Consider the following 22,960-nt stretch of genomic DNA (forward strand, 5'->3'; position numbering starts at 1 on the left):
CAAGTTACTGTCAAGAGTGTAAAGAGGAAGATGACACACATGGGGAGGGATGTGGGAGCCCAAGTCCCCAATTTGGGGGAGGCTGTGTGCCATTCCCACCCCCACTAAAGCTGTGTGTTGATGTTGACATGAGTCTACTTTTATTTCCGGCAGGCTCTGGCTCCCAACACATAAGGCACCAAACACCCTTTTCAAGGTAGTGACCATCTAGAATCCAACTCCACAGCAACTGAAACCATAAGCTAAGTTACCAAGAGACACCACTGGATCACCATAATTGCATAGGTTTCTCTAAAAATTATAATCAATTTCTGCTACATCAAAACATAAAAGGTTTTAGGTGCCTTTGTCTTGTGCAAATGGCTATTTTATGTGTTTATTACTTAGTTTCAGTGCCTATGTAACATGAAGGCATAATAAATCTGTCAAACTGCCCTCTCCTTGGTTAAGATAAAGTTCTTGGCATTTCAATATAGGTTATTATCTCATATGTCAGACCTGAGTCCAAAGGAATACTAGAAGGACATTTAATTTCCTTTCCTCCTACTTCAACTTTCACTACTCAATTCAGAGAAAAGTTATGAGTACACAGCTAAGAACCATTTTTACGCAGGCATCCATCTGAGCCCGTCTTTTTTTCTGGAACAAAAAGATTGAGGGCAATTGCATAATCCATTCCCAAGCTTTTTATGGATGTCAGAGCCAGGGAGGACTATCTGGCCTATTTGGGCCCTTTCATTCATCAACTCTCTAACATAAGTGCCAGGTGGGAATTGGATTGAAGGGAACACCATCAGTAAGGAGAGGGCTAGGTTTTGAATGGGATGTAACAGCACAAAATAGAACACTGGGGCCCGAACACTATGATCAGCAAAATCCCCTTTGTAACAGACAAAAAGTCATGAATTTGGGGGGAGAAATAAACTAGCTTTGGGGCACCTGGGTGGCTCAGTTGGTTAAGCGTCTGACTCTTGGTTTCGGCTCAGGTCATGATCTCGTGGTTCGTGAGTTCGAGCCCCACAACAGGCTCTGCGCTGACAGAAATATTTTTTTTTAATTAAAAAAAAAAGGAAATAAACTAGTTTTGGTGGGATGAAGTGGCTGATAGGACTTTCTTATTAGAAGACATCCAAGTTGCTAAACTGTCCTCATTTTTGGTGACTGGTTCCATTGGTCTCGAGAAAGCAATCTGAGAGGGAAAGTGAAGGGGAAATGTTTTAGGCCAGCTGGCTTTCATATTCCCATTAATGGCAGTCATGCTCTACATAACTTGGTCAGACCAATTAGAGGCGATAGATTTCCGATGCTAAAGAGACCCTGGCCCTAAAGAGGGCCAATTTACAGCTTGATATTTGCAAGCAAAACGCTGACGCGGCAGCAGACGTGGCTCCAATGTCCAGCTCACTCCATGGTTATCCCTTCAATCCTTCTTGATGAGATCAGTCTGAGAGATGAGACTATGCTGAATTGCAAGAGCTGTAACTGCCAGAGAAAATTAAATGGGGGCTTCAAGTAGTGACTGAGCCAGCAGACTAAGTGGCCAAGAGAGAGACAACAGAAGTTCCTGGAGAAGGTTTATGGAGTCAAACAATCTGCAGGCACACAGAGGCTCTGAAGCATCTGGGGCAGAGCCATATAGGCAGGCAGGGCAAGGACACACAGCACGCCAAAGGCACCGGGCACCGTCCTTCACTGTCTGAGAGCAGCTCTCATGCTGTGGGATCTGCTGTCACCTCCACTGCCTACAGCTCAGTTCTCCGACGACCAGACATGGAGTAATAAACTGAGTTTGAGCTTACCCCAAATTCAAACACGGTGAAAAAACTGGTCTGGAGATGGAAACTATATTTCACAGGAGTTTAACTAAACAGAAAAAGAGGAGACTCTTTCCCTGCTTCACAGTGCTTTCTCACTGAAATAAAGAGCCAGGAAAAGTTACCCTGGAGGCAAGCTACCACCTCCTTAAGGAGCTATTTGAGGGAAGGCACCAAAGTCTCCAGGTAATCCTGAGACCACTTGTACTGATGAACTATTTTTTTCAAATTAACTTATGCTCAAATATGCTAGATCTTGATCTCTATAAATAGAGCAAAAAAGAATATATCCCAGAGGTCTTAACAGCTCTTCACACAGAAATAAAATTTTACCATGTACTTAATTTACAAAGGCATAAAGGTTTCCTGATATAAAATTCCTTTGCCCTGCAACTTTAACCCACAGCAGCTACCCAAATACTGCTTTTTCACTTTCCACTCTATGTACATTTGCTGCCAATTGAGGTAGTTGTCACTCTAGGACAGTGTAAAGCTGTGGGAAACACTGGTGGTAATAGTCAACTGGCCACCTGCGGGGGGGAGTCTCAGCGCTGACATTTTGGAAGTCAGTAATGAGCCCAGGATCTTTCAAGATTATCTGCTGAATGGCTGGTCTGAAGGAGTCATTGCAGCTTTTTAAAAATTCATCTGCCTTCTCCATGATCATGGTAAACAGTGAGTCCGATGCTATGCTCCTGACTTCAGTGCCTAGCTTCCTGGCTAGAGTAATTATAGCTTCTTACAAGGTACGAGGGTGAAGATCATAAAGACAGAACCAAGCAAATGACAGAGACTTGGGAATTTGTTCCCTCATAAATGACATTGCTGGTTTATAAGGGTACTTTCCAATGGCAAAAGAATGTGAAACTAATGCCAATGTAATAAAAGGCAGCATGAATCTCTAGCCAGAAATGGAACTGCAAATAAGTATACTAAGTTCATGGAAAAATGTGTCTGATCCTGATGGGTGAATGAACATCCAGAGGCATGAAGGTTACCTGGAGGTCTGTTTCCTGGCAATGCAAATTGTGGCAGCTACATAGCTGCAATTTATATGTTGTATCAAGGAAACTTCACAGACAAGTTTCAGAGCTTACAAATTAGCCAAATTGGGAGATGGGGGATGTACAGGGGCTAAGGAAAGGCTGAAAGGAATAGGCAGAATGGGCAGACAAAGGAAGAGAAAGGAAAAGGAAAGTTTCTTGGTTCCACAGCAACTCAAAGATATGTGTCCCACTGACAGGAAAAATGAAGAACCTGTAAAAAGCATTTAAATTCTCTAAAAATGATCACTTCTCCCAACTAGCAGAAATAATGCTACAAACCAAGGGGGAGAGAATATAAGAAATGAAACAAACTCTAAATTGTACATACTTCACAGTTGAGGAAATAGACACTTCCTGAAAGGGCAAAGGGGGCAAGGAGGAATGGGAAGAAAAGAATGCAAAGGTCTTTTTAAGATACAGTTAAAAGTTGGGATATAATAAAAAGCCTGCAGACCTCCCCTACAGAAGAGTTTACAGGCATGTTCCCAAGAGCAAGCATGACTTAGAATATTGTATTGTGAGAACTAATTCAAAGTTCAACACAACAATTCTGGGGCTTTAACGGATAATCCATATTAATAAACATAGGGGCCTATGGGCTTGTCAATCTGGAGCACTTGCTGGTTCTGGAACATGAATCTGTTACATTTAAAAATATATATTCATTTAAAAAATGAGACAAATAAAAACAGAAGTGAAGGAGGCTCAGATGCGTGGAGTTCTCTCTGGAAGATGCAGCCTGTGATCTGAAAGCATTACTGCACACATGTAATAGTTCTCACTTTTGAGTGCCAGCTATGGTGGCAGAAATGCCACCACCAAATGAACTTTTAAGAAGAGCTAGAATGCTGTGCTAGCTGTGGCCATCCAGTTTTTTTTTGTTTGTTTGGTTGTTTTTGGGGTTTTGTTTTGTTTTGTTGGTTTTGGTTTTTGAAACATAAAGGTGGGCCCACAACCAATGGGAAGCTTTGGGAAGCATTCAATATTTTATCCACTCTCCTTCCTCAGGGATCCCACAGAGACCACCAGGACCATTGCCAGAGGGAGGCCTGCTCAGGCCTCTAATTTCAGTGGGAGAATTTCTGTACTATCTCACCCCGTTTCAAAGAGCTGAGAAGCAGCTGCACACACATACAACATGGACCATCGAGGTCCCAAGCCAGTCCACATAAAAATAACCGACCACCACCTAAGTCAGGAGTTGATCTGCTGTGTGACAGTGGGGTACCGAGAATCTGAGTCCTCCTCCTCCTCAGTGGAAGTTTCTTCATAGAGTTCATCCTGGGCAATAATGCTCCCTAATCCATATTCCTGCTCATGGACAGAAACTTCATTTGGTGTGAGGTGAGAAGAACCTTCCACAAAGTCAGCAAATCTGGAAAAAAGAAGATAATACTCTTTAAGAACCTGCCTTCTGCCCTTTCTGGTTTCCTTTCAAAATAAGAACTGAAACATCTGATACACTTACAACTCAAATTATAATAAGTCTAACCTTATTCTGGCAGGCAAGTAGACTAAAGCAAGAAATAAAGAGAAAGGGAAAGCTGGGATCATAAGCCAACATCTCCTGAAATGCCAGCCATCCTGCTTAATAAGCACTAGCCTATCCCTTTTTTTTTTTTTTTTTTTAGTTAGGAAAGTGCCAAGGTTCTTTTAGTCATCTGTAATCCTGATAAGAGAAGATTAAGGGGGCATTACACATTTTATTCATGTTTATGGCTCTACGAACTGTATGCCATCAAGATTCCAAATTGAAGCTTCATATACTTATTGGTACAATTGCTCCCAAATAAAAAGGACCCCTCCCCCCCAAAAAATAATCAGACTCGGAGAGCAATGCAAAACTATCACAGGGGAAACAATATGGTCTTCTCATCTCGGTGCTACAATCAAAGCTAGAGTAGACAGTTCCTTGAGGAAGCAGAAAACAGGCTACTGCTTAACATATGATGATACATGTATCTTTCTGTCAACTACTCCTAGGTGAACAGGAAAACATAGCCATCAATACAAAATGATTATCTAGAAGTATGATCTCTGTTAAAACTCAAGGTCACAATTACCCTGATAGCTGCTTAGCACAGCTGGCCAAGGGTTTACCTCTTTGGAGACTGGATTCGAGAGACAGTCTTCCAAGCAGAGCAGTCTGGACTGTTACAATATTCTCGAAGCTCCTCTAAAGCCTTTCGGGTCTCCACCTCTCCTTGTATCCGATATTCTTCTTCTGTCAGGAGACGAGGGGGGACAGTCTTTTCTGTTGCTTTACACATCTTTCTGTGCTCACCAAAATAACATCATGAATCATTAATCAGTAATTTTTATCCAGCCTGCCCTCTAGCTCGCTTCAGTGAGCCAAGTATACAGCAGAGAGCCTGGACATGAGTCATCATTCCCACCTTTCTTCTATAGACACCTTGACTTGTAATATACTCCTGACATGTTAGACTAGGAATGACAAGTCAGAGTAATCAATATTATTCACTAATGTGGATAAATTCACTTATTTCCCAATAAATGATAGACAAAATATTTATTTTCCAATAAGTGGAAAAACGACAAGAAAATGATGATATAACATTGTGGTCCATTAACTTGGATTCCCCAAACTGAAGGCATCACCTTGACTATCTAATAAAACAGCCACTGACAACCTCAGAACCTATGACCATTCCATGTTCACTATGCAAGATGATAACATGCTTTCAAATACATCTGAACACTAGAACTCCCAAAGCGATCTGAGAGCCAACGTGAAATAATCTGAAACCTGGTGACCTGAGGCATGTGGTATAAAAGTGATATACTCTGCACCACCTAGTGGTCACAGGAACACATGACACTTTACTGGATGCTTTTATTTTATATAAAATGGCTAGAATAAGATTATAAAAAATGCCTACAGACAGTCTAAAAAGAAAGACTTGGAAGGAACAAAAGCAGAAGCATAATACAATAAATCTCCATTAACAAAGAGGTTCCCAGGTCAACACCTCTGTACCCTTTTGCCACAACTACATCCCACATTGCATGTTTCATTACAAAGTTATATTGCCTTTCAGTCACCTGTAGGTGATGTACAGCCACTGAATAGGGTACTCCAGGTTCTTAGTACACAGTGCAATGACGATAATGGCAAGGGCAATGTGTGGTATCTGGATACCGGAATACATGAAAAATAGGCCCATCAACTGCAAGGTCCAGGTCAGCAGGTTGATGCTTCGTTCATTCTCCAAGGGCCCATACTTGTAACAGACTGCAAAACTCATGAATCCAACTGTGAGGACATAGCCTATGAAAAGAGTTATCAGAAAACGTTCTTTTTCATCTATAACTGGTAAAAATAATTTGTGCAGGGAGCAGCAATACATTCACTATATAGCACCTACTGAATTAGGAAAATGGACAAGATCTTTCCTCAATTATTCACACTTTTTTCATTACTCAAATATATTTATCTCTTTAAGTTTCTACCCTTTCTGTTGCTCCCAAGTTTATTTGGTTCAAATGGAAGATTAAAGCTACATGTTGAACAACACTAGAACTGTCTGTTTAAAAAAGCCTAGGGGCGCCTGGTGGCTCAGTCAGTTAAGCATCCAACTTTGGCTCAGGCCATGATCTCACAGTCCATGAGTTTGAGCCCCGCATCAGGCTCGGTGCGGACAGCTCAGAGCCTGGAGCCTGCCTCAGATTCTGTGTCTCCCTCTCTCACTGCCCCTTCCTTGCTCATGCTCTCTCTCTCAACAATAAACATTACAAACATTTTTTTAAAATAAAAAAGCCTAACATATGATAATCCAGATTAATTACCTCTCAAAAAATAGATTAAGGGTTACCATCTGTAAAACCAAAGGATCTTCACCTTACAGAAAGATTCATGTAGAGTCCTTTACTTAAAGTCTTCAAGTGTATTTAAAATACACTTATATTAATATAGTCAATGTATAGTTTTTCAGGAAAATGCCTATTGTGTAAAGAGAGGTGTACTTATAAACACCAACCAATTAAAGTTTTCTCCCTGGCAGCACCATTTTCATTTAAAGTGACAACTGCACAGCGTTAGAAATAAAGAACCACGATTCTTAAAAATTAATAAAATGGCATGAACTATTAGCTCCTGTAAGCAGCCAACACCTTTTCATGATCAAATGAACTAAAACAACCCATAAACATATAAAAAGGAAAGCAAAACCGACAACACTTACTTAAAAGATACTGCCAGTAACACCTCCAGATCTCTTGTAAATTTTTTAAAACTAGCTGAATGAGGTACAGAGAAAAGGACCAGCCTCCCACCAGTATGACGTAAATGGGACTTTTCTAAAACAGAGTAGAAGTGAAAACAAAGTTACAACAGGCTTTCCATACATAAAAGAAACAAAATGTAACTATGATTTAAAAAAACTCAACCTACTAAAATACACAAAAACCACATCTCTTAAGAAGACATCCTTTATATCTAAAATGGTATAGTCTGCAAAGAACACTAGGAAAATGAGGTGCTGAGTAACTTAAAAGCCTGGCTATGTGATTAGCAAACAGGAAAGAGACTTTAACTCCCCACTGTGCACAGGATTTTAAATAAAAGGGGGAGTTTGTACGTAATCAGACTCCAAGTTCCATCATGGAAAGTACCCTCCTGAATCAAGGAAAAAGTAGGACATTGACTTGTCAACCACCAATGCAAATTTTCAGTGCTGTATTATTCAACAAAATAGTCCCTCAACTAACTATCCAAGCTTGCCCTGACTGCATTTGAAGATTCCACTACTTACCTTGGGCATAAACTTGGACAGTATGAAAATGATGATTAGCAGAGAGGCCGCAATTCCCACACTCATCCCAGTGGAATAGTAGAAGATTTGGCTTCTGCAGAGAGAAACATTATTTCATGACTATGTGTGTATTCTTCCTATATGGCACCATTCGAACTAGAACAAGTATCCCAGCCAAAAAACAGAAAAAAAAATCTCAGACTAAAGCAGGTATTTGTTTAAAACTTGCCAACACTGATGGGACTGGTACGATGTAACTGCTGCCAGATTATGAGGACTGGTATCAGTGAGGGCCCTCAAATACGTCCCAACAATAAACCTCTGCTTAGTCACACACTCTCATTGCAGCATCTCCCCTAATCCAATTTTTAATGAGAGTCTTTCTTCAGAAGAACTGCACAGCTTCACTGGGGAAAAGGAAGGTGCAAGGATACTGTCCTAGAGGAGACAGAAAACTGGAACTGAACTGATTACCCAGAAAGATAACCAGACACAGGGCCTGGAAAAGAGAGAGCTCCTGCTCCTATTCCAGGCTCTTTGTACCAGACTTTCTTCCCCCACCGTGAGTTTCTCTCAGGACCCCCCAAATTAGGAACAAGTTCTATCAATCTCACTCCAGCCTAACTTCAAACTCCAATTGTTAAGCTTTCATTCATTATTCCAGAAATATTCTTTTCACTTGTGTGCAAAGTTAATGTTGATTCTACCTTTGTTCAATGTTTGTTTAGTTATCTGTATGTTTTCTTTATAGTTGTACATGTCAGTTACACTTAGCTTAGCTAGTAGGTTCCTAAAGGCAGGAAATGAATAAGTGGTTGGTATTTGTGGGGTTTTTTTTTTACCCCTGATTGGTATAAAACTCACCAACAAACTCATGGCCCTGTAAAAATGAGGACTTAACACGTTATTTCCAATGGTGGAAAGGGTGGTGATATATTGACTAAATCCCATCCCATGATGGCTCAACCTCGTGGGAGAATTTCATTCTTGCCAATCTTATTGAATGTAAGAAAATAGCAAAAATCCTAACACCTACTAAAGTATTTAAAAATATTTTCCAGGGGCACCTGGGTGGCTCAGTTGGTTGAGCGTCCAACTTCAGCTCAGGTCACGATCTCACGGTTCGTGAGTTCGAGCCCCGCGTCAGGCTCTGGGCTGATGGCTCAGAGCCTGGAGCCTGCTTCCGATTCTGTGTCTCCCTCTCTCTCTCTGCCCCTCCCCCATTCATGCTCTGTCTCTCTCTGTCTCAAAAATAAATAAACATTAAAAAAAAAATTTTTTTAAATATTTTCCAAGCAGGCAATGGCCTGGCCATAAAGCTCATGGAAGAGGAAAGAGCAGCACTTAAAGTCTTCATGATAAAAGCCAAGCAGAGTGGGTCTAAGCTTCATCATTCTGCACTCTAGCCTGGGAACCTACCTGCTCAACAAATCTCCACAAAAAAATAGCACAAGTCCAAGCAGGAAAATGAAGAAGAGTTTGGGGTCAAATCCTGAAATAAATAAAGACTTCTGTTTAATAGGAAAACAAACAGTTTAACACTTTGTAGAATAAAAGCCAATGTTGGCATTATTGGTCAGCTAATAAAATATAGTTGACCCTTGAACAACATGGGTTTGAATTGCCCCGTTCCACTTATATGCAGACTTTTTCTGACAATACATCACAGTACTATAAATGTATTTTCTCTTCCCATTATTTTCTTAATAACATTTTCTTTTCTCTAGCTTACTATATAGTGAGAACACAGCATAGAATACATATGACATACAAAATATGTGTTAATCAACTGTTTAAGTTATCAGTAAGTCTTTCAGTCAACAGTAGGCCATTAGAAATTAAGTTTTGGGGAGTCAAAAGTTATATGCAGATTTTCAACTGGGGAGGGGAGGGGTAAATCAGCCAGCACCCCAACCCCTGTAAATGCAAACAACCCACCTAAACAGCATTGTAAATTCCACACAAAGCCTGGGAACCCTTCCAAATAGAAAATATAATTAGGTCTCTCTAACCTGTACTTTTCTGGAGATCTTATTTTTATTTTGGTTACCGATGCTAAAGCTAAAAGAAACTAAGCTTTGCTTTGGAGGGAGCCAGGCATAACACCATCAGTGCTTCATGTAATTGCCCACAAGGGGTCTCTACCATTCTGGTTTTCATGCCTTAAATCACTCATGGGTTCGGATTCAGCAGATTTGCCTAGAACTTTGGGTCCAGGCCCTCTGTTGTTCTCTAACTGGCTGCTTTTCTTGCCCAACACCACCTACTTCCCTCTACTACACAAGTACTGTGTTGGAAAAGCCTACACTCAAACACATCTCACCCAGGACCAGGGGGCCCAAGTGGAGGCCCCTCAGTGGCATACCAGATACGCCCACAGCATTCACATTCAAGAGCTCTGAGTCTAGGGGAGGTCCACAAACAGAATAGGAGCAAGAGAAATCAGTACATGTAAAAGGAATACCCCCATTCTCCCCAAAAAAGGCAAATCCTATACAACCAAAAAAAACAAACAAACAAACAAAAAACAACAAAAAAACACCTATGGAACGCTAGGGCCTTGTAGCAAAACCCAGGAATGTTTCTGCTATTCACAACATCCAAAAATCCTGGGTAGTACCCAAGGAGAGACCAAAAGTAAGAAAATAAAACAGGATGACAATTCCAGTTCTCTGTGAAACGTTCTTAGACACATTCAGAAAAGGGAAAACTTTTCCAGTTCCACTGAATAAGCCTTAAATAAACTGAGTGATCTTCATAGTGACTTATGATTCCACAAATCTTTTTACTTCTGAAGCATTAATATTCAGTTCTACCTTTCTTCAGTTTTTATTATTTATACCATTCATGTCTTCAAATGTAGGCTTATACATTTCAGAACATCTAACTTTGTCTAGAAGTGCCCAGAGGGCAGGAATAAACCTATCTTACTCTGAAGAACACTAAGCGGATCAGTTCAGGGCCACTGGGAGTATTAGGAACACAAGTCTTCGCAAATGTCCGTAAGGAAATATTCAGAATGACCCAAGGTGAAATCTCTATCCTAGGTCTAAAGGCTTTTATGTGGGAGAGGGTCTCTCAACTGTCTGGAGCAGTGGTATACTCAGGTTATAATCAGAACCAAAAGGGAGTTAGTTGTCTTGGGCTGACTTCTCTGTCTCACTAGTTACACTCTCCAAAGCTCAGTCCCGTTTCACTATAAAATCCACAGAAAAACAGGTAAGACTTACTCCGGGTCACAATGACACTGTACTTGGTGTCTTCCTCTATAATCTCAACTTTGAGGCAGGTTTTTGTGCTGTATAGACCCACGTTAACATAGGTATCGTTCAATTTCTCTTTTAAAAAGGAGGAAAAAAAGTTCCAGATACTAAACTGCTCTAACTCCTTCAGTTTCTCTTCATTCTCCACCTGGGTGACACGTACCAGCTTGGAACTATTTACCCGGATCTGTAACACAAGTGAAATCAGGATGAGAAAGAAGTAGAAATTTTAAATTTTCATAAATACAATTTAAAAAAACTTTAGAGTAAATAACTCTAGAGTAGATATCAGTAACAGGGCCAGTTTTCCACAAGGCTTATAAGAAATATAGAGATGCAGGAGCTAAAACATAATTGAGCAAATAATATTGCACATGGTACAGACAGGCAGCTGTTAGAATGTCTTGTTAACATGAGCTGAATCTGCTATTAAGGCAGAACAACACAGGGGGGGAAAAAGACTTCCAAGCTGAAAGGGTTAGCACTAGAGCTATTTATGAGAAAGCATACAAAACAAGGATCCAGAATATTAAGAAAATTGCCAAGCCAGAAAGAAAGAGAGAGAGAGAGAGAGAGAGAGAGAGAGAGAGAGAGAGAGAGAGAGAATTGTCAGGCAGAAGCCACGCCAGAAAACTGAAAATGTTTCCCATAATGACAGGCTGAGAAGGTCAACCCTCCATCACAAATCACTGATTATGGGTAAATGTTGGTTATAATGTGTCTCAGATGGAATATGATCTTTATATCAGACAATAAAAAAAAGAAAATTTAAAAACCCCACAAGCCCACCCTTATGTTTATGATGTGGACAACAATGCCCTTATCAGTAACTATGCTTATAGCAGGAGCAGCTTTTCCAAAAGGACTCATTTTGTTCAATCATTATTACGGCCAGACATTCTTGCTTGCCAGGTGGCTTAATAGTGTTATGAAATAAATGAAATGAAAGTCATCCTATCAAAGGGAAACTTCAGGCAGGGGGCTTATGAAATATTTCGTGTAGAATCAAAATAGAATAGGAACAGCAAGGCAAAAGAGTTTACATCCTGACAGGCACGCAACAGTTTCCTGGCTGAAGAAGGCATAAGGCCTTTAAAAGAAAGGGGGGGGGGGGGGGGTGCGTGCGTGCGTGTGAGTGCATATGTGTATGTATACGAAAAGGAGAGGAAGGAAGAGAAGGAAGCTTCTTTGGGAAAAAGAGGAAGGAAGGTTACCTCAGGGTCAAGTATTATAAGTTACTTAAGGGAACAGAGAGAAGAATGCAAAGTAAGCATAAATGCGTACTGAGGAAAACACAATTCAGGATAATCTGAGCCCTAACAAGGTTGTTGACAATACTTTTTTTTTCCAATTGTGTGTGAAGGGAGAAAATGTGTCAAAGTATTCACTGATCACAGACAGATATTCACAGAAGCTGCCCCAGCCAGGGGCCTCCAAATTATTACCTGTATCCGTGTCCACACATCATGCCACTTTGGGATAAGCACATTTTTATAACAGAACTGTTGCCTGTCACTCATATTATAAACTCGGGATTCCTGAAGCATGACCACGTTTATGTCAATTCCAGCTTTATGCAAAGAAAGGAAATAAGGATTAAGACAACAGGACAAGCTAATAACTATAACCTATTACATAAAAAGAATTAAACCAACCACTTTTTTTTAATTGAAATATAGTTGACATACAGTGTTACATTAGCATCAGGTGTACAATACAGTGATTCCAGGAGCCTATCCCTTACCTATGCTCACCACAAGTGTAGCTACCACCTGTTACCCTATGATGCTATTACAATACCATCGAAACGGACCACTTTTTTAAAGCTAGGGTTAAAATGTCAGTGACTGAGAAACAAGAAAAACTGAAAGAGGGGTGCCTGGGTGACTCAATTGGTTGGGTGGCTGACTTCGGCTCAGGTCATGATCTCTAAGTTCATGGGTTGGAGTCCCATGTCAGGTTCTGTGCTGACAGCTCGAAGCCTGGAGCCTGCTTTGGATTCTGTGTCTCCCTCTCTCTCTCTCTCTCTGCCCCTCCCTCACTTGTGTGCACGCGCGCGTGCTCTCTCTCTCTCTCAAAAATAAACATTAAAAAAATTAATAAAAAAAAAGAGAAAACTGAAACAAGAGGAGAAACAAGTCAGTCTTATTTCCATTAAATTTAATCATTTAAATGTTATAAATAGCAACTAACCCAGAAAAAGCAGTAATACAAACTACTATTAAGTGTTTATTAAGATAGTATGCTATCATTTAACTCTTCCAACGATGCTATGAGTCAAGCACTCTCATAATCGCTATTTCACAAATAGAAAACTGATGCTTAGAAGGATTAAGTAATTTGCCCAGAGTCATACAACCAGTGAATAGCTTAACTGACATTCACACCCAGGTCCTGCTTCCCTTATAAAGGCAGAGCTAAAGTAACCCCATCTACTTATTTTCTCTTTCTCCTGAATAGGATAAACAGACTTGACAATGTTTTTGTATATATAGTACTTTAAGAAGATGCTAAAAGATCACAAAATCGTTTTTTCCAACTGTTTTGTTTCAAGTTTTAAGAGCAATTAACATATGCAGTCCCTTTCATTCAGCCAAGACAGAAGATTCTCCATTCAGAAGTTTGTATTCAATCTCAGCCAATTCAAGGCTTAAAAGTGACCACTTTCTCATATCTTCCCACCCAAGTTTGTACCAGCTACCTTCTTTACCACAAAAGAGTTAAATAACTTTTTCCTTGGGTTCTATATTGTACTTACCAACTTATCAAGTGCTACTCTAAGTGGAAATACAGTTATCACTCTGGTCTAGGTACAAAGATGGATAGATTTAAATAAACTAAAAAACAAAACAAAACTTTAAGAAAGCAAAGTTACACACACAAAAAAAGGCAATGATGCCTGCCAGTCCAAAATGGTTTTAGGGTGAAGCTAAGACCAATTTTGAAGTTAAATTTCTTCTTAAACCTAAACATAAGAACAAAAACTATAAAACACTTAGAAGAAAACTCAGGGGTGGATCTTCATGACCATGCTAGGCAATGGTTTCTTAGATACGACATGAAAGCATAAGCAACCAAAGAAAAAACAGATGAATCAGAGTGCATAAAAATTTAAAACTTTTGTATTTCAAAGCACCTTATCAAGAAAGTAAACAGATTAACGCACAAAATGGGAGAAAATATTTGCAAATCACATATCTGACAAAGGTCTACTACCCATAATATATAAAGAACTACAACTCAACAAGAAAAAGAGAAATAACCCAATTGTAAAAATGGGCAAAGGATCTGAATAGACATTTCTCCAAAGATATAAAAATGGCCAATAAGCATATGAAAAGACACTCAACACCATTAGCCATCAGGGAAATACAAATCAAAACCACAATGAAATATCACTTTATACTCATTAGGAAGGCTAAAATCAAAAAGAAGACAGTAAGGAGGGTTGGCCAGGATGTGAGAAACAAGAACACTCAAACATTGTTGCTGGGAATGTAAAATGGTGCATCCTCTTTGGAAAACAGTTCGGCAGTTTCTCAAAAAGTTAAACATAGAGTTACTCTATGATCCAGCAATTCCACTCCTATGTATATACCCAAGAAAACTGAAAACATATGTTCACTCAAAAACTCATACATGAATGTTCACAGCAGCAATATCCATAATAATTAAAAAGTGAAAACAAACAAATGTCCGTCAACTTATGAACTGATGGATAAAACAAAATGTGATAGATCCACCTATAAGTGTAATATTATTCAACCATAAAAGGGAGTACTGATACATACTACAAGATGGATGAACCCTGAAAACATTATTCTGAAGGAAAGAAGCCAGACCAAAAAGAGCATATATCAAATGATTCCACTTGTATGAAATGTCCAGAACAGGCAAATCCACAGAGACAGAAAGTAGATGTTAGTGGTTGCCAGGATCTGGGAAAAGTGAATGGGGAGTGACTGCTAAGATGTATGGGGTTCCATTTTGGAGTGATGAAAATATTCTGGTAATTCCAGAATTCAGTGATGATGGATGCACGACCTTGTGAATATACTAAAATCCACTGAAAGGGTGAATTTTATTATACATGAATAACATCTCAATTTTTTAAAAAATTCACTCTTAATATTGTAAGGGAGAAAAAATTTTTCCTTGATCCTCTTAGGGTCCCTGGATTAGTCTGAAATTTTCAACTGACAAAGATAGACTAACAACAGAAAAGCATACACATTTAATAAATTTACGTGACACGAAAGCCTTCATAAGGAAATGAAGACCCAAAGAAACAGAGCTACGTACTTTTATGCTATGTTTGAGGAAGAGTGGACAGCTGTGAAGGAATATGATAGGGTAAAGAGTATGTGGCAATTGTAGTAAACTAGGGGGAAACAGAGCAAGCAAGGCCTGTTTGCTTAGATTCCTCTCAATGTCCCTTTGTCTTAAATTCCTCAAGGTATAGGGAGGGAGGGAAGGCAACTCTCACAAGACTTTATGGTCTGTTTCAGAGAAGGGTAAGATGGGGAGGTCAAAGAGACCTTCCTGCTCCTGTTGTTTTCTTAAACTCCCTCAGCTTAAAATACATAATATGCCAAGATGCTACATCTTGGGGTAGCATGCCCTGAACCCCCATCTATCAGCTTCTCACTATGGTTTAATCCAGTAGTAATTGGGATTTCCTCCTAGCCTATCTTTCATAAAGTGAAAGCTTTTCAAAATCCTGTTGACATCTGTCTCACTAGCAAGCACACAAATGTACTGAAAGAATGTCCACTCACAAATATGGTTTATTTTCTTGCAGAGTCTAGCTGGCTCAGTCGGAAGAGCATGCACTCCTGATATTGGGGTTGTGAGTTTGAGCCCCATGTTGGGTGTAGAGATTATATAAATACATTAAACTTAAAAAAAAAGTTTACTTTCTTCTGGAGAGTATAAGTGAGTAAGGTTATGTGAATGCTAAAACTACTGTATTGAGAAATTCATTGAGGTATGCAAAAACATTGGGCAGCATTAAAAAAAAAAGTTGTTGAACAAGAACCAATCACTTCCTTAAAAGAATATCCAGTCTATGTACAAAGCCTGAAGTAGAAACATGCACCTGTCCAATAAAAAACAAAAACAAGAGTCACACTTGTTAACCCCTTCTCTCCCACAGCACCAAGTAATAGAACACTACACCTTTTTATTTTTTTAATAAAAAAAATTTTTTTTTAATGTGTATTCATTTTTTGAGAGACAGAACGTGAGTGGGGGAGGGGCAGAGACAGAGGGAGACACAGAATTCAAAGCACGCTCTATGCTCTGAGCTGTCAGCACAGAGCCCGACAAGGGGCTAGAACGCACGGACCATGAGATCATGACCTGAGCCGAAGTCGGACCCTTAACCAACTGAGCCACCCAGGTGCTCCACCACTATACCTTTTTAGGCCCACTATTATTTTCAAGAAGATAGTAAGATACAAATAATGTCAATAGCAGAGGGCATTTGAAAAACTTAATGCCAAGAAAAGGCATTATTGTTTTGAAACTAATTTTAAAATTCTCTGATGCCATTTTCCTAAAGAAATAAAATGGTTTTATAACAAGCAACATCTTTTAAAATCTAGTTCTTCCTTTTCCCAAGTTACATAACACTCAAGGGAAAGGATTTTAAATAAATAAATAAATAAATAAATAAATAGTCTTTAATAGCAACCTCCTATGGAAATCAGCACCTTGGCCAGCCACATCTCTGTAAACTCATTGAGAGGTGAACTACACCAATTCAGCCAAAAGGGATAATTTGTGGAACAACCACTACTCCAACTGTAGCTTAAACTGTTAGCAACACAAAACTAAACCAAACGACCTTAAACATATGTAAGTTGTCAGAATGTGCATTTAAAATTTTGTGCTTCCTGTAGCAAAAGGATATACACCACCTTTCTCCCTCCCCCCTAAAGTAAGTTAGCCAGAATGTTAAAAAGTAGAATGAACTAAACATTCAGGAAAATGCCTTTGAGCCCAAAGATTTTGGAAAATGCCTTCATGGAAAGTAGTGAATCATTAGTTGCTTATTGCATTTACCCATAAAGCAGGTATTCAAAGGTTAATAACTTCATACTTTCTTACAATCATTCAAACTTTAATCAACAGCACTGATCACTTAACATCCACAGGCAGAATCAGTGAAAATGATTCATAATATGTGAGGACTGGAATAGACCCGAAAAAGTCATGAAAAACAATTTCTTAAATAGCCTCTGTTCATTTCTTTCAAGAGATAACTTAGTTGTACTTAAAGCCTTACTGAAAACAAGCATCTTAAACAGTGCACTTAGGAAAGAATCATTCAATGGGATGTTGGGACAACTGGTTATTTGGAAAATAAAATCTATCTAGATTCTCACCTCACCTTATACCAAATGCTGACATTAATTATAGATTAAAAAGTAAAATAAAAAAATTTAAAATATACCATAAAAATGATGTAAGTTCAGTTTTGGAGGACTCTTTAAGCATAAATGCAATGGAAATAAGTCTGAGGAATAAAATCAAGTGACTACATAAAAATACAAATCTATTTAAAAAGGTAAAAGGGACCTACATTTATTGTGGTGAACATTGTGTAATGTACAGATTTGCCAAATCACTATGTTGTATTTTTCTAATGTTTATTCATGTATTTTTTTTTGAGAGAGAGCAAGCTGTGAAGGTGCAGAGAGAGGGAGAGGGAAATCCCAAGCAGACTCCACTCTGTAGCACAGAGCCTGATGCACAGCTTGAACTCACGAACCCTGAGATCATGACCTAAGCCAAAATCAAGAATCAGATGTTTAACCAACTGAGCCACCCAGGTGCCCTTCTATCTTGTATTCTTGAAACTAATATAACATTGTATGACAGCTATACTTCAATAAAAAAAGTAAAAGCAAGCAAATTAAAGAAAAATTTTCAACAAGTAAATAGATTATAAAAATATATATATTCCTGGGGCACCTGGGTGGCTCAGTCGGTAAAGTGTCTTATTCTTGATTTCAGCTCAGGTCATGATCTCAGGGTTCCTGGGTTCAAGTACTGCGTGGGGCTCCCCACTGATGGTACAAAGCCTGCTTGGGATTCCCTCTCTCCCTCTCCCGCCCCTCCCATGCATCCTCTCTCTCTCTCAAAATAAATAAATAAACTTAAAAAAAAAAAAGAAATGCAAACTAAATTAAGACACTAGTTTCTTTTATTAATATTTTGTCTTTTTCTGGGGCATGACTACTTTTTTATGTTAATGTTTATTTACTTATTTTGAAGGGAGGAGGGACAGAGAGAAAGGGTAAGAGAATCTCAAGCAGGCTCCATGCCCCAGCACAGAGCCTGATGCAGGGCTTGATCTCAGGACTCGTGAGATCAAGACTTCAGCCGAAATCAAGAGCGGACACTAAATCAGATGCTCAACCGACTGAGTCACCCAGGTGCCCCGACACTACTTTTGATCTATCAAATTAACAAAGATGTTATAGTCTAGAATATCCAAAGCTGGCAAGCATATGGGTCATAAGCAAATAATGTTGCTAGTGGTGTAAACCAGCACACCTTTTCAGGAAAATATTTCAGCAAGATGTTTCAAGGGCCTTAAATATGTTTTAGCATTTGATCTAATAAATCTGAGAATCTATCCTAAAAATATAATCAGTAAAAAATTTATATGCAAAAATGTTCACAAAGTGTTATCTACAACAATGAAAAACTAGAAACACCACAAATATCCAACCAAATGTTTAGTTCAAAAACATTAAGTGAATGATCTGTCCAAAGAGTAGAATACAAATAAAAATAATTATGACGAATTTTAAATGGTATAAAAAATGTTTATGCTACAAAATCAATTAAGAAAACTATCTCTAGGGGCGCCTGGGCGGCTCAGTCGGTTGAGCTTCCAACTTTGGCTCAGGTCGTGATCTTGAGGTCTGTGAGTTCGAGCCCCGCGTCCGGCTCTGTGCTGACGGCTCGGAGCCTGGTGCCTGCTTCGGATTCTGTGTCTCCCTCTCTCTCTGCCCCTCCCCCACTCATGCTCTGTCTCTCTCTCTCTCTCTCTCTGTCAAAAATAAACATTAAAAAAAAATTTTAAAGACCAAAAACTATCTCTAGTAATAACTAGTTGGATCCAGGAAAAAGAACTGGATTGTTGACAGGTGTATGAATATATTATCAATTCAAAAAAACTTTTAAAAAGATTTTAAATAATCTCTACACCCAATGTGGGGCTCAAACTCACAACCCTGAGATCAAGAGTCACATGCTCTATGGAATGAGCCAGCCAGGCGCCTCCAAAGTTTTATTAAAAAAAAAAAAATGTGGAAAAAGACCAGGAGAAAGTCTGCTAAAATGGATTGCCTCTGAATGGAATAAACAGTGAAGGTTTTTTTCTACTTCTTTATACTTAATTGCTCTTGCCAAATAGTCTAAAATTAACTGACATTATTTTTTTAATCAAACACTTCCAATGAGAAAAAACTTCCTACCTTTTGAAGTACTGTATTTTATCTTTAGGTGCTTCTGGCTTTTATTTATTTTTTTTTAACGTTTATTTATTTTTGAGACAGAGAGAGACATAGCATGAACGAGGGAGGGTCAGAGAGAGGGAGACACGGAATCTGAAACAGGCTCCAGGCTCTGAGTGGTCAGCACAGAGCCGGACATGGGGCTCGAACTCAGGACCGCGAGATCATGACCTGAGCCGAAGTTGGCCGCTTAACCGACTGAGCCACCCAGGCACCCTGCCTCTGGCTTTTAGAAAGTTCTTCTCTATAACATGATTGTCTCTTTGTAGCTGCCACACACATGATCTACCAGGCCACACAGAATATCATCCCAAGTTCACCCTTCTCGAAGCTAAGAAGCCCCTGTTCCTCTCATTAAGGAAAAAGTGTCTGCTGTTTGAGTGCTGACTAGGTAGGAACATTTTTTTCATATATTTTCTCTTTCATAGCCACAGTCCACAACCCCATTTTAGAGGTTAACCATCTGACCCAAGTTCATTCAGATCACAGGTAGCTTCAGGACACCTGGGTGGCTCAGTCGGTTGAGTGTCAGACTTGGGCTCAGGTCACGATCTCACAGCTCATGAGCTGTCAGAGCAGAGCCCTGTCAAATCTTCTGTCCCCCTCTCCTGCTCACTCTCTCTCTCTCACAAGTAGTAAACATTTAAAAAAACCCACTACACTCTTAAAACTTAAAATAATGATAATAATAATAATAAGTAGTAGTAGTAGTAGTAGTAGTAGTAGTAATGTTACTCTGGTTCCCTGCTCTGGAAAAGTACCTTCCTGGATACCTACCGTCTCCCCCCAAAAAAACATTTCAGGAGGACGTTACAATTTGGCACTACGTCAACGGATCCTGAGACAATCTTAAAACTGCAGCTAAGGATAATTGTAAGTGACAGCATGAGATAGGCAGCAAAGGAAGGGAGAGGTGAGAGCATAATGTGTTTACAAGATATGATTATCCTTAACCCTGTGAGTTTCAACGGTCTCCAGCGGAACTTGGAAACCTCACTTATTTTTCTGTTATGCATTTGATAAGGGTAGAAGGAGGTTTTTTAGAAACAGTGTAGGTTTTATAAGTTACAGCGGGAAAAGGGAAACAGTTTCATTTGAGTCCAAAGCCAATTATCCAGCAATAGGTAGATATCAATGTTTGCTTCAAAAGTGAACAAGTCTCCAAAAGAAACATATCTGATGGTGAATGGTATTTGTATCTTTTTACTTTTTGGAAACGCGAGTTTAACGGCTCCAGGTCCTTGCTATAAGGCCGGTAGGGGCCAGATCTTACAAGGACATAAGACATTACACAGAAATCACTCCATTTCACTGAATGAAAATGATCCATTCAGCAACCCGTGCCCTGACAGAGCACACGCTCAGAAGGTGTTGCTAATTTGCTGAATGAATGGGATGCCCCCTTTCCAGTGGCAGCTCAGCCTACCAGGAATGGTACTCGGGGCCCCTGACTTTTCATCAGGAAAATCGAGGCCTGTTCAGCGCGACGCAGCCCCCAGGACCGCTTCTCACCCAGCCCAGGCCTCCCTTCCTGTCTCTGCCAAAAGACTCCAGACTCCTCCCCACTCTGGGTAGCTCCCCCAGGCCTCCCCAGGGCCCTAACCCCTCACTGCAGACGAAGCTGCTTCCCCGGCACCACGCCCGCGCCCCACTGCAGAATAACGGTCCGCACCCTGGGGACACTCCCCACTTTTCTAAATATAATCCCCTCAGCACCCGCCCCCATGACAGCTGCTGCCCCCGGCGGTACCTGAGCCGCAGGCCAAGCAGCCGGAGAGGACCAGGAGCAGCCGCACTGCCCCACCGCCCCCATTGCCCCCAGCCTTCCAGCCCCCCGGCCCGGCAACAACTGCCGGTGAGACCGCCACTTTCATTCCTCCCGCCGTGGTCGCCTCACGCCGCCTCCTCTTCACGTGCCTCTCCCCAGCAACTAGCCGGAACAGGCAGGGCCAGCAGCCTATCCACTTCAAGACCTGCCCCCTACCATCCAATAGGATGGGCGGAGCCTCGAGCACTCAGTCCTTTACGGACTCCATAATCCCGCCTCTTAGCAACTGCTGCGAGAGGGCGGGAAAAGCAGCTTTCAGCCTATTGGAAAACGGACCCTCACCTTAGCAATGGCGACAGGAAGATCCCACCCCTTAACAACATGCTTCCGTCTCCACTTTATTTACAACTGGTGCAATTGATGGTAAGTTTAACCAATAGAAAATCAGAATGGGAGAGGCCTCTACCAAATTTGATATTAACCTCGAAACTGTCATAATTGTCCTCTTTCTTTCCTTTAAAAAAAATTTTTTTTTTCATGTTTATTTACTTTTGGGAGAGAGAGACAGAGCACAATGGGGGAGGGGCAGAGAGGGAGGGAGACACAGAATTTGAAGCAGGCTCCAGGGTCCGTGCTGTCCGCGCAAAGCCTGAACGGGGCTGGAACCCACGAACGTGGGAGATCATGACCAGAGCCGAAGTCGGAAGCTTAACTGACTAGGGCCACCTAGATACCCCATCTTTCTTTCCTTTTTACATGATCTTTTTGTTATGGGTAACTTACTCTTGAGACGCTTTATAAGTAGGGTTCTGACGGACGATTTTTTTTTTTAAGTAAGACAATGTGTCTTCCAAAGTCCTAGGTGATTTAAAACAAGTCACCAAAAAAAAAAAAAAAAAAAAAAAAAAAAAAAAAAAAAAAAAAGTTTGTCAGTATTTTATGGGAATAAACACCAGCGCTTAAAAATGTAGGCATTTACGTAGCTCTTAAAAATCGGAGGGGGCGGGGGGAAGTGCCTGGCTGGCTCAGTCCAAACAGGGAAAAGCAAGAGACTCGATCTCTGGGTGGTGAGTTTCAGCCCCACATTGGGTGTAGAGATTACGAAAATAAATAAACTTTTTATTTTAAAAATTTTTTAATGTTTATTTTTATTTTATTTCTGAGAGAGAGACAGAGAGAACACAAGCAGGGGTGGGGCAGAGAGAGAGAGAGAGAGAGAAAAGGAAACAGAATCTGAAGCAGGCTCCACGCTCTGAGCTGTCAGCGCAAAGCCTGATGCAGGTCTCCAACGCATGAACCAGGAGATCAAGACCTGAATCAAAGTCAGTCACCCAACTGACTGAGCCACCCAGACACTCCCAAAAATAAATAAACCTTAAAAAATTTTTATTTTTAACATTAAATAAAAATATTTATTTTTGAGAGAGAGAGAGCGCAAGTGGGGTAGAGACAGGGAGAGAGGGAGACAGAGAATCCAAAGCAGGCTCCATACTGCCCGCGCAAAGCCTGATGTCGGGCTCAAACCCACCAACTCTGAGATCGCGACTTGAGCCAAAGTCAGACGCTCAACCGACTGAGCCACCCAGGCGCCCCAATAAATAAATAACTTTAAAAAATAAAATAAGATAAAATAAAATGTAGGCAGAGGCTTTTGAGGTTTTTTTAAAAGTTGTTTGTCTGTTTGTTTAATAATCTCTACCTTCAACGTAGGGCTCGAACTGGACCCTGAGATCTAGAGTCGCCTGCTCTTTAGACCAAGCCAGCTA

The 22,960-nt window shown here is 40.2% G+C and overlaps 1 protein-coding gene across 1 annotated transcript; it reads right to left on the bottom strand.

Moving 5' to 3' along the window:
- Positions 1–3,761: 3,761 nt before the first annotated feature.
- Positions 3,762–21,352, bottom strand: NEMP1 (nuclear envelope integral membrane protein 1). Its single transcript, XM_060659668.3, has 9 exons — positions 21,177–21,352; positions 12,341–12,465; positions 10,863–11,082; positions 9,052–9,124; positions 7,633–7,726; positions 7,063–7,177; positions 5,924–6,149; positions 4,961–5,134; positions 3,762–4,235 (listed from the first exon to the last, which is right to left on the bottom strand). Exons 1-9 carry the CDS (start codon positions 21,298–21,300, stop codon positions 4,055–4,057), a joined length of 1,332 nt encoding a protein of 443 aa, XP_060515651.2. The 5' UTR covers positions 21,301–21,352; the 3' UTR covers positions 3,762–4,054.
- Positions 21,353–22,960: the final 1,608 nt, after the last annotated feature.

Source organism: Panthera onca, chromosome B4 (assembly GCF_046562875.1).
Source record: "Panthera onca isolate mPanOnc1 chromosome B4, mPanOnc1 haplotype 2, whole genome shotgun sequence".
Taxonomy (NCBI): Eukaryota; Metazoa; Chordata; class Mammalia; order Carnivora; family Felidae; genus Panthera; species Panthera onca.